Here is a 13,061-nt window from a genome sequence, read left to right on the forward strand (position 1 = left end):
AATTTTAACACATGGATTTTAAAGACCACATTTAAAGCGAAATGTGGCACGTTTATCGTCTCATTTTGCATGAATTTTACTTTTTGATAATCCCAATTGGGACAATCAATCAATATACTATAGCCCTCTCAGGATCACCAAGGTAATGTTTTATACTGAGAGGGTTTCTGAAGAAGCAGCATAATTACAGTGCTTTCTCGTGGGTCTCAACGGGCACCACTGGGCCACACAGACTCCTTTATGTAAAGTGCATCAGGTTGAAAAGAACAGAAAACTCTGAGAGCCTCTGGTGACTCTTATCAAGGTAAACCTACCCAGGTGTTATAGAACCAGATCTCTGTTGGCACATTGTTCATTATGCTCTTTGGTTATCCTTGACAGAGATATTTCCTGTCAGATGAACCTGCAGAGCCACAGGAAAGCAGCATTTCCTACCGTAACTATTTAGGCTGGCTCACTTGGGGGTATATCATTTCATTAAATGTTATTAAGGAGAGGAGCCTATGTTTGATGTCAATGCATTGACCTCCTGTTAGCCATAAGTTAATCATAGATGGGGTATATTATAAGTGTCAGTGATTCTTGGACAAATGTGCCATTTTTATGACACAGGAAAACCAGTAATAGTGTTGGTATGGGATCATAATGAGGGAATCTGCGCTTCACAGCATAAATTGGGTTAATCTTTGCTGCCTGTTTTTTTCACTAATAATGAAATCTGTGAGAAATTTACCCCACACCTAGCCAACATAATGAGTTTTATTATGCTTAATACTTTTATATAACACACACACATGCATGTGTTTAAAATTCAGAAAAACTGCCATTTAACCACCCATAAATAAAACACTTTGATACAGTCAGCATTTTATGTTCACTTTTGCCATTCACATGTCTGATCAATTGGCGGTTTGGTGTTGTGCATTGGTTCTTAGCATAATTTTTCATATGCTGATCATGGTGATTAACCAAGAACACTTTCACACCAAATGTTACGTACAAAAAAAAAACAATGCTCTGACCTAACTGATGTTTCGTCTGCTTCCCTGAACAGCAGAGCCAGTGGATGTTCTAAAAGTATTAGAATTTCAAAATACCCCAGAAGGAGTGACGAAAACATCAGGATTTTGCACGAACCGAAGAGCATCGAAGCCGGACACAGCTTACAGAGTTGCCAAGCAGGTCCAGATCAGTGCCCCCACCACACAGTTATTCCCTGGTAAGATAAACTTCTCAGTCTTAAATCCCCTTCAACTAACTCATATGTGTACATTTGCGTGTTTTATTTGTGTTTCCAAAGTGCCTTTTGACAGCTCTGTGAATGTCATTGATTGGAATTGAATTGCTTAAACTTTTAACTGGACACTTTTAAAGAGACACAAACAAGTCTCTTAAAATTGAGTTGATGTGTAAATTTCTTAGATGAGTAAGGAGTAATGACAGGTTAGTGTCAAGTACTATGTTTTTTTTCATTTGAGTATTTGTTGTTGCACCAAATTTGTAAAGGAAACTTATGAAGAACTCTTTTTTTTGGTCTCCTCAGCCATGAAACTGTAATTTTGCTGCTAATGCTAACTACCTATTTCACATTTTATTTATGCAACAGTCAACAACTAAGGGTTTAAAGAACAAACCTGGCAAAGAGACCAAATTGATACACGTAAAAGCTTTTATGAAATGACTCAATGTCACGTCATCATATTGTTGTATACATCAGTGATATAATACCCAGGTTTTACATAAAAAGTTATTGTCTTGTTGCATTTTAAGGGAATGGGAAGAAACCAAAACATATAATATGACAAATAGTATGTTTTTGTCATGTTGGAAGTGTCCTTTATCACAATGACTGTAACCCATGCATCTATCCCCTCCATTCCTCCTCTTTTGGTTTTGCAGGAGGTGTTTTTCCTGAGGACTTCTCTATCCTGACCACACTGCGCCCCAAGTCCGGCCTCCAGTCCTTCCTGCTGTCCATTTACAACGAGCAGAGAGTCCAGCAGCTGGGTGTGGAAGTGGGACGCTCACCTGTCTTCCTGTATGAGGATCAGACTGGCAAGCCAGCCCCGGAGGACTACCCCCTGTTCCGTACTCTCAACCTTGCTGATGGAAAGTATGTCAAATCTCAAACATTCAATCACACAATCCAATATTCACTCACACACCCTTAGACTCACTGTTGAAGCTGATGCAGAAGAACTGGTGTTGTAGCATGCAGAAAGGGGAGTAAAGACCAAGCTGGTTCAAAGGGAACATACCAAGATTAGCATAAACTGTTGACTAGGGAAGGTATTTGCACATTCAGCACACTTTATTCATTTATTACAGGATTCTCTGGGGTTTAGCTCAACAGAACAGTCACCAAATAATTTAAGATTTAAAACTTAGAATTTAGGATTGTTAATACCATCAAGGCTATGCCAGTTCATAGCACTGGATGCAGTGATTCAGGGTAATCCAGCATATACGGTACCAGTCAAAAGTTTGGACATACTTTCTCATTCACTTGAATGAGAAAGTGTGTCTAAACCTTTGACTGGTACTGTGCATATATTGTAATGCTTGTTCTTGCAGCTGATACAGATCAGCCAAGTAGCTGCAACACAGATGTTCGGAGGACACCTGTAGTGGTCAATCTACGGATATTGCTTTTTAAAAAATGTATAACTGGTGCTTTCATTTGATTATATATTATGTCATACGGTTGATCAATATATTATCATTTATGGGAAACTGGAATGGATTGTGCTGTATTTTGATTTGCATTTGAATTCCCAAGAGTATACATGAGTGGGCATTCTAAAGTTGGAGTGATTTCAGTGGCATTTTTAATTTAAACTAGATAAATTACCACATCAACTAAAACAAATTCAAATACTCAAACACTTTCTGATTTCCACCGACTTGTTCTTGATAAAAGAGAGAAAACAACCCAGATCTTCCCATTGTTGCACCACAGGTGCTCATCACTGGATTATCCATCTCATCAGGGGTCTGTGGGCACAGAGACAGGTCAGAGACAGGGAGACACTGGATTATTGGGGCACAGCAGGGACTGCTATGGGCAGCCTGACCTCATCCATGAACTCACTGCCTCTGTTATTTTAGAGAGGGGGGGGGGAGGGGGGAAGGGGCAGTTCTAAACTTCCCTTTTACCCCCTCGGATTACCTCACCCAACCAGAAACAGTGCTTCTAACCTTTTAGCATAAACCTGATTATCTGCTCCCAGGTTCAGAAATCCCAGAATTCTCACTCAGAGCTTTGGCTTAGCTGACATGAGCCTGTGTGCAGGGTTAAGGGAGGAATAAATAAACAGATAGGCAGCTGCTGGGAAATGCATCATTTTTAATAGTATTTTATGGTGCCCTCCAATGTTATTAGAGTTGTTTTTTTACTTGTTGAATATGTTACATGAGAATAGTTTGTTTTTTGAGCTTTTAAAGGAAGTCATAGCCCGGTCACAATATTTTTGTGACCCAAATGGGCTTTAGATGAGATCTAGTATGTACACATTTATTATGATGGAAGGAAGCTTGGTAAATCTTTTAAAAGTCTCATGTATGCAATAACTTCTTTATGTGAAGGTTGCAACAAAGAGAAAGAGTTAACACTCCTAGCCAGCTTTGTGTTAGTCTTGTAAGGCTGTTTTGTCCACTGTGTAGTTTTGTGACCCGCTGTCTAAGGGGCAATGTTCTCTGTAGAGGATTTTTAACGCTTCTTGGTCTGGATGCATTCCAGCTCCAGGCCTTGTCTAAATCTTTAGCGACTACAGCTCAGGCTGTGTACAGTATGCAGTTATTCATTGTTACTAAGAAGCGTACGCCAAGCTTGAAAAGCGAGGCACAATGATGATATTGATGAGGCGAAAAAGAGCATTATCCTTTTATTTAAAGGGAAGGGGAGGTGAATGGGAGGATTTTTAGTGAGCTGCACATTCTATACAGTTGGTCTAATCTTATTTAAGCTCTTTAAACATGCTTTTTAAAAGATCACATTTATATTTGCTTTTTCAAATACAATGTCACTCTTCTTCTGATCATAATGCACTCCAAAAGTTTGAAAAATTGTTTAAATCTATTGAAATCAACATTTGCATTCCTGCCATATAAGGTGACAAGTAATCCGTCCTGCTGTGCTGCTAAGCCTTGAGAGTGTTGCACGTTTTTTTTTCCTCTAAGCTCCATTCCCCATCCTGGAATGTGTCTGTATGATCGAGCTGTGTTCAAAGGAATTGAACATTTCTCCTCCTCTGATAACAAGATTTATGAAAGAGATTAATTAGTAAATGATCAGATATACTGTATATCTGTACCTGTGATAAACGCTTCTTATATTTCCATCTGGAGCTACAGTGTTGCCAGGTCTCATCTTCCACCTCAGAACAATGTTTTGACTATGTGTCTCCTGCTCTGGCAAGGCAGGCCTTCCTGGATCCTGACACACACTTTCCACAATGTTCACCATGTCTGTCATGCCGAGTAACCCAGAAGGAGGATTAAGTTTGGAGTTTAATGAGTGTAATCCCGTGTTAAACAGGGCCAAAGTGTGGGGGCAAGAATGTGGTCCACTGCTGCCTGGTATGCAATAGCCCTTAAGTGCAGTGGCAAATGGTCCAGAGGAGAAGGAGGTGTCAGACTCACGTGTGACCCCGGTTAACCCTTTGCATCTATGGGTGTTGTCGATCATAACATATGATACATAACTCTGTTGTTCATGTTTCTTGGAGCATTTGCTTTCATAATGAACTACATTGTACAAAAGAGCATTCTGGGTTTCTGTCTCTCTTTTAGGTGCGTTGTGATGTATTTAAAGAGGATTATATCTTTAGGGTCCTAATTTTTGCATGGCGTTTATATTATATTATGCTCTGATTTCAGTAACTATCATAGACTCACAATAGGAAGTAAGAATGCCTTAAAATAACCTATATGCACCACAGTAACTAAAATCTTTCAGTTACAATCGGTGACTCTTGTACTGAATGGTCTTGGCCTCTTTTATTACCAATCTCCTCTCTATCTTCCTTTGACCAGGTGGCACCGTGTGGCCATCAGTGTGGAGAAGAAGACGGTCACCATCATTGTAGACTGTAAGAAGAAGATCACCAAGCCTCTCCTCAGGAGTGACCAAGCCTCCATCAGCACCAACGGCATTACTGTGTTCGGCACCAGAATTCAGGATGAGGAGGTTTTCCAGGTAAAGTTTTCAGCACGATGGATTGTGTTGACATGTCCATTGTGATTGAGTTACTTGTGCCAGAAGGGATGAGTTGCAAAAGAAAGTTGTCCTACAAACTAGAGGTTTAGTTTGTTTTGGATTTTGCAGCTCATTTGTTTACATTAGAGCTTTTTTTTTTGTTTTCTTCCACAATTCATTCCAAATAATTGTATTTATAGTGTGTCTGGATTTCCTTCTCTATCAAAATGTTACTTGAACTACTTTGCCAAACAGGGTTTTAGCTAAAGTCCCATCATGGCAGCACTATCCCTCTTTGATGCTGCCAAAAAGGAATGTGGAGATGATAGAAACCAGGACTAATCTGGAGGTCATCAATTCTTTTGATTTTACAAGGAACTCCACAAAGATATCATACATATCCAAAGCCTTTTATCTGGTGCTATGGTGTAGCTTGATGCAGGAAGAGTCACAGGAGAAGTTTTCTATGTAGAGGTCAAACAGGCATGTCGAACAGTATATTTCTTGCTTTGACAACATTCTGTAATCACTCCTGAGGAATAAAGCCAAAAATCACCAAGTCCCAGCAAACAATGATGGTAAATATATGGTAATATAATGATTTCTAGGCCAACTGAAGTCAATACTCATTCTAAGCTGGTGGCTGCATGTTGTCATATTTTGTGAGATTGGCACCCAAGCTATGTCTTGTGGTTGGCCTTGCCACCTTTTATACATCATTATTGCTTGTTTGTTTCAGTTTTTCTGCAAGGCACACCTGGGCTTTTGGTGAACTAACATAGGCTTCTCTTTACCTTGTAATTAAAGACACCTAGTGCCACAGAAGCCCCCTTTCCTGATAAACCCCTAACTCACTGTTGCAGCTTCACATGTTAGGGGTTTACCAAAAAAGTAGCACCTTTTTTCTTTTGGATTTACTTGTAATCAGATGGTTTACGTTGGCTTGAAGTGATGAATGACTTGGTTAGATAGATGGCAGCCATAATATTAGCTTTCATTTGAATTTCAGGTTGTTTTGATTGAGATATGATACACACACTGAACTGAACTTCTTGCACAGTGAGAGGTTTTCTGTCTCTTAAACTCCTATTTTGGCATAAAAAGATGCCATGTAACTATCAAATTATGAATGCAATAGCAGTTACTTTGCATTTATCCTTATTATGTGTGGAAAAGTGTATTCAATTACCAAACATTCAATTTTGGTAAAAAAAAAAAAAAAAAGATTAGAATATTGTCATGTTACATGTAAATTGGCCATAGAGAAGAAAGACTTGTGCTTTTATAGTGGGTGAATTGGAAGGTTTGAGGTGCCAAGGATGTGTCTAGCTGAATACAAAAATATAATTCCTCCAGTGTCCATAAGCCTACCTCCTATTTTTCAAAGGGCAAATATCACTTGGCAATGATTGTGTTTTAGCTTTTTACAGTAATATTCACTATTACTGTATGCATAGTTCATGTCCTGCTGGGAATGTCCAACATCTGGGAATTTAAATGTGTGAATTCAGAAAATGTGTGAAATTTCTTGCTTCTTAATTGGCTACCTGTGTCCGTGTCTGTTCGACATACCCCATGTCTGTTAGGTCTTTCCTGGGAAAAAATGTTCTGTTGTAGAGTAAGTGATACATTTTGTGCCACCTACAAAAAAATGATATTGGACAAACTGTTTGCAATATAAGCAACACTTTTGGCCAAACTGTTGTTCATTATCAAATTATGGAGACTAAATTATAATGGGTATTTTTCTGGGATTCAGGGTTTGTTACTACCCCCTCACTCAGTGATGTGATCGCTTTGCTTTGAGACACAGTTCATCCAGAGGTGGATACTGGCATGGGTTCAGGCGGATGTTAATAATGACAGACAATGGCTGAATTGTCATGACACTCTTGGTCTTCTCTGGGGGGAAGTAAACGTCACTGAAAGGCTGTATGGGGGCTGTGTTTACTTGTGAGAGAGGGCTGGTTTGTTTATGGGCAGCAGGAATGACTAGTCATTATTCTGATGCCATGTTTGAATGATTGATGTTGCTGCTCTTGTTTTAAAGCCATTTTTTCTGGCATTCCTTGCCATCGCCACAGGAACACAGGGCTGTGCATATTTGAGACCATGTTGTGTCTGTGTGCACAAGGATTTTTTTTACTTTCCATGTTTCTCATTACAGTATATCACATTTCAGATATTTGTACTGCATGGTGTGCTGACCTAGTGCTACACTGAGGTCATTTGCATTATAGCATGCAGGTGTTATAACTAGAGCTATGATTTCATGCAATGGGAGCAATAGGATTTAATACAAATAATTGAAAAGATGTTATCATACTATACATATAAGTTTTTACAGTTTGATGATACATGGTATGATGTTAAGATATTTATCAAGTTAATAAAGATTATTTTAGCCTCTGTCAGTGGTGAACTGACAGAAGATGGCACCTCTTACTGTTTTTGTTAATCATTTTACTGTCCTCCATTAGTAATAAATCAGTTATACAGTCTCTGATATCTGATTGCAGACTGGTGGAGATTACTATATCATATACTCAACAAAGAAGATCTAGCGACTATTTTTTTCAGCTTTTTATAAGTTTGATTAGTTATTTTTATTAGTTTTATAAGCAGGTCTATGTTCATATCTCCTGACAGGTTTGATTAGATTTATGAGAAGGCACCGAAGCCAGCATTTGAATGAAACAGTGTGTCCAGTCAGAGGTTGGCCAGTGGAAGAAGGGCTGAAAATAGGAGCCATAAGTCAACAGGGTCTTCTCTGTGTGGTTTTTGGAACAGGTCTCCTGTCTGTTCTCTGTCCCTGCTCTCCTCAGAGATCCTCAGGGCCCGTTGCATGCTGGGATATAAAGGGGAAGGAAATACCTCAGTCTTGTGCATTCAAGCCAGTGGTTATGATAAAAAAATCAGTTTTATTGCAGCTTCTTGTCATTTTCGTTTGTCAAAATGATTTGTTTTGATGTGGAAGCATAAGAAAGTGCAATGGGGTTATTTGATGTAAGACAAGTAACAATAACTTGATCTACAATGTAACATATGTATAAGAAAATCTGAGAAAAGTAAGAAACACATGGCACTAGCTTGACTAGCTTTTAGCAGTGACTATTTCTCTATTTCCTCCAAAGTTAAGTTTTTATTTCCCTTTTAAACCAGTGTTGTAGGAGAGGTTTTAATTTCTGAGAGTATATTTAATAATAAATTCAATAATAATAAAACATTACAACCATTTTCTCCCTTATTCAAACTCTGACATTCGTTTTCACAAGCTGACCTGCATTTTTCATAAAAGTCTATTCATGCCATACCTGCCCCAGGTTGGAGGCGACCACCGTCGCAAAGGGATCTGGTTTAGATGAATGGGAGTCTTTCATTGCCCGTCAGGCCTTCCTCATTTCCTCATCTCCTCCCCTCCCTGAATATTCTCCCCTTCTCACCACCTCCTCCTCCCTTTCCACCCTCCCCACCTTGAGGCCTCCCTACCGTGCCAAAGCCATGAGACCATCTATTCATGCCTGGCTGACATTACCTGTCTGAATCGAGTACACTCCTATACATACCTGCCTATTCCCCCTATTTCTGGGTAGCAAACACTCATCAGTGCTCAGTGTGTCTCAGCTGAGGTTTTCCATGTCATGGTGCCCACATTACAAGATGCATCTTGTCTAAAAATAAGATACTGGTTTGAGGTTGATATTGTTTAACAAGTCTACCAGCCTGGATAGCAAATAGCAAAAGAAACATCTATAAAGTGGCTTTTAGTGTGCTTATTACAAATGCAATATGATATGAAGTTTCCAAATTTGATTTTTTTAACTGCCAACAGATATAACTTGCAAATAACACATAACAATCCACTTATATTATAGTTCCTTTTTACATGCACATAGGGAAATATGTAGCAATTATTCTGTAACTTTTATTTAAATGAGCTGACTTTTACTACAAACATTTTTATAATGCAATATATTTTTCACTTCCACTTGTAAAAATCTTGGATCTGTCACTCCATTTTAGTACTTGCCAGTACTGATGGCTGTATTCAGAGCAGTGGCCTACTGTACTGTAAAAATTCAAAGCTAGCAAAGTTTTCCCTGTCTCAGTCTCTTAATGTCATGTTTTGGAGGCTTGACAGTCCAACTGTCTGGTAGCTCCTTTTGCTTTTTCTTGGTGACTTAGTTCTCCTCTCTTCAGGGCAACTGCACTGTACAGACTTTGAAGGGGGTTGGCTAATTGTTGTATGGGGACGTCTAATTACAGCTGGCTATGGTTGGACTAAATGTTGCCCTAGGCAGAGGTATGTCAAAGGACTCATGGTGACGACTGCTTGTGTTTTGATTTGGCCAGTGATGCCCTGCACTCGCTCTGTAATTACAACGTGCAATTGGATTTTAGTAGAGAAAAGACAAAGGCACCACTGTATACTGATCATTCAACACATGGATGTCGTCTTCATGCAGCTTGTCTGTGGAAATCAAACACTTTTACTGTGCACTGCTTTAACCTTTGGCCCCACCTTGTGTATTTATATCCCATGATGCCTTGTAGTCAGGATGAGGTCAAGGTGGATAGTGGTTTTAGAGTAAGATCTGGTATGCTGTCATGAGCTGTACACTGTCCAAAAACACCATTATTTCCCTTGCTTTTTCTGTGTCCCTGTTTGTACTGCATCACACATCAGTTCAAGGTAAATGTTATCTGATCCTAAACATGCTAAACTGGAAGTTATTGCTTAAAAATGACTCAATGACTCCATAAGTAATGATTTACACACTGCAAGTTTAAATATGAAGTTTTAAAAACAGTAGCCCAGTTACCTAGTTTTTGCAGGTCATGTCAAGTAGAATTCCAATGTCTGAGAATCCTTAATCCTTAATTTAACACAGAGCGTAAGAATTCAGGCCACACATGTCAAATTAAATAGCGATGAGTTAACACTATTAGATCTGAACAGACACCGCAGACTCAAAGTAGGTCTTTGTGTGGACAAAATTATTTAAAAAATCACACGGTTTAGTATCATACCATGACTGTACATAGACTATACAGTTTATCCTTAAGGTATATAACCCTTTAGTTATTTTCACTTTATTACCATATATCTTTCATGGATAATATTAACTGTCATGTACTCTCATGTTCTTCAGAAAGAATGCATAACAAAACAGTGTATATACATAGCAGGTCTAAAGCTGTAAATGGATTTCTACAGGGATTCACAAGTCTCAGCTGTTGATCTTGACCCCACTTCTCTCTTTCAGCCTCTCTTTTCCTCATTGACCTCTGACACCGCAGTCATTAACACGCAGCCTCATGGGCCTGTTTCTGTGCAGTACTGTGCTATGCTGTAGCCAGGAGGGGCATATTTTGGAGCTCTGGCTTTGCTCCAAGTTGCCAGAGGCTTTTATCTCAGCAGTCCACAATGGAAGACAGGCCCACAACCTCAGTATAACTCTCCCCAGGTGTTTCCCAGCACAAAACATCTTTTACCATCCCAGCTGCTCTCTCTAAATCCTGGCCTGACTGTCTCTGGATCCCTCTTGGTGTTCCTTCCCTGACATCAGTTTCTCACTTGTCTTGTCTTGGGTTTGTGAATTGGTTCTTCTTTGTCAGATGACTCAGCTGCAATCTTATTTTCTGCTGGAAAGACAATTTAATGCTGCAAATACTACAATTTACCTTGACTAGTAGATATACTGTAGATGATTGATATAGGTGTTCTTCAATGTCAGCACTCCAAAATTAAAAGACTTTTATCTTTTAAACCCATGTACATGTTGGGAGTATATCCGTCATGTTGCTCATGCCCTCCCATGAAACAGTCAAAAAGTTTTCTAGTTGTGCTGATCTGGTCTGATGGTTGAACACCATGTCTCCACAGCCTATTTGTGTGCAGACGAGTGGCTCTCAGACATGGACTAATTAGAGCTGACTCTAGGCAGGGTTCAAGCATTCACTGTTGGTCTTAGGGTGACACATGAGGTAATACATGTCAACTTGACTCAGGGCAAGGCTTGATCTCTCTTTCTCCGTCAAACCTCCCCAAAGACACATACACACACACACCTCAATTGAGACCTTTTCAGATTTGCCACCTAGTTTTAGCATTGTCCCATGGCCACTTGGAAGGTACATTTTGTCTTTCATAGTCGATATGGTAAATGTTTTGAACAGTTAACATAGCGGTTAAGAGGTATCATATCTTTCAGGAATGGTGCATCATTGTCCTTATGACTGTTTTTTTCATTGCGTGATATGTTATTTTTGTTTTATTCACCAAAACTTAAAGGAATAATTCAAATATTTTGTTTTGGGAAATATGCTTATCAGTATTATTGCTGTAGTATATATAAGTATATTACCCAAAATCAAACTATTCCTTTAAAGAGAAAACTTACCTTCTAGCAATAGCTGCATGTAGCTTTAATTGCTAAAATGCATTTATCATCATGTTTCAACTGAACAGTTATCACCTATAGCACAGCAGACGTGAGGGTTTCAGACACTAGAAGTCCTGGTCACACTGCAATAATAACTCATCATAATAACAGCAGTATGATCACGTGGTATGAGGAGAGGTGTTGTGACTAGCCCACAAAACTAGAAAACATTAATATAAGATCAGATAAACTGGATGGAATGGGCCATTTGTTGTAATGGCTGACAAAGAAAGGCAGAGTGGGGTGTTTGTTGCATTGTTTTATGTTTGGGGTGCAAATGCACTGTGGATAAGTGTCTTACTTGTAATAGACTAACAATATAAGCTTTTATTATTATTAAAAATGCTTTCAACCAGTCAGATAAATCAAGTCCTCTTTAAAGTAGCATTCCAGAAACTCAGAGGCATACAGGGAGGAATCTCTAAAACTGTGAAACGAGATGTTGATGGATGGTTACACAGAGAAAGTTTCAAGAAGCTCTCCTTGTTTTCCCATGGGACAAGCCTTAGCACATAGATGTTAATACTAAGGTACATGTTAAGGATCCATACATCTAGTTTTTACACAGGGAGGATACACACACACACACACTCATTCTCCTGACAAGTTGCAGCTTGCTTCATTTCTCTTGTGTTTCACTGCCAGTCGTCTATTCTGCTCTTCAACACACACACAAATGCATCAGGATTTTACCTCTGGGCTCAGGCATCTCTCTGTGAGCTAACACAAGACATACCCCTCCATCCACCTCCCAAGAACTCGTCAGCTGTCTTTGCAATGTGTATGAGGGCTCAAAAAGCCTCCAGGAACTCAGTACAAGCAATTACTGACTCCAGAGTAAAACCCAGATTCTTTCGCCAATGTGTTCTCTCCCTTGCAGTGAGCTGTGTTCTTTGGCTGTAGGACTGATAACAAGGCGAGACAGTGTTGGAATGGTGTCAAGCATTGTGGTGTCCCGTCCCAACCATAGAGAACATTGTGGTTTGGTTTGTGGGACTTTACTTGACCATGTCTGAGATTTTAAAGGTTTTCCTTTTGTCTCTTTCCTGTGTGTTATTTTGAAGGTTTTCAGACAAAGCCATTGTGTATTGTTGGTTTTTTTCAATATTTTCTTTCAGCTTTCCCAAGGGACATTTTTAGAGGTGGTTTAATTTTAGCACACTCCCCTTTGACAGTCATTGCACCAGACATGTGACCAACCATGTGGTCATGTGGGCTAAATATTCAAATTAAAACCTGTTGACAATTGGGTTTGATCGGGTTTGTTTCAGAGCTTGACTGACAGTAACAATGTTGTTATATGAGTATAAGAGTTGAAGAGTTGAAACAAAGACATGTACTGTGGCCAGATATTTTACTGTTGAACTAAAATTGAAACACAAATACTGCAACAATAAATAAAACAGTAAAGGACTGAA

The 13,061-nt window shown here is 39.2% G+C and overlaps 1 protein-coding gene across 11 annotated transcripts in view; it reads left to right on the plus strand.

Annotated features, from left to right (window-relative positions):
* col11a1a (collagen, type XI, alpha 1a) overlaps positions 1 to 13,061 on the plus strand; it is a 104,625-nt gene that overhangs the window by 17,238 nt on the left and 74,326 nt on the right. For 10 of the 11 annotated variants that reach the window (XM_067577995.1, XM_067577988.1, XM_067577984.1 and 7 more), the window contains 3 exons: positions 1,055 to 1,219; positions 1,900 to 2,113; positions 5,035 to 5,197. In XM_067577995.1, coding sequence (XP_067434096.1) covers positions 1,055 to 1,219; positions 1,900 to 2,113; positions 5,035 to 5,197 — 542 coding nt within the window. The remainder of the gene's footprint in view (positions 1 to 1,054; positions 1,220 to 1,899; positions 2,114 to 5,034; positions 5,198 to 13,061) is intronic. The other variant, XM_067577991.1, reaches the window with a different exon arrangement.

This window comes from Thunnus thynnus, chromosome 21, assembly GCF_963924715.1.
Source record: "Thunnus thynnus chromosome 21, fThuThy2.1, whole genome shotgun sequence".
NCBI classification, from domain to species: Eukaryota; Metazoa; Chordata; class Actinopteri; order Scombriformes; family Scombridae; genus Thunnus; species Thunnus thynnus.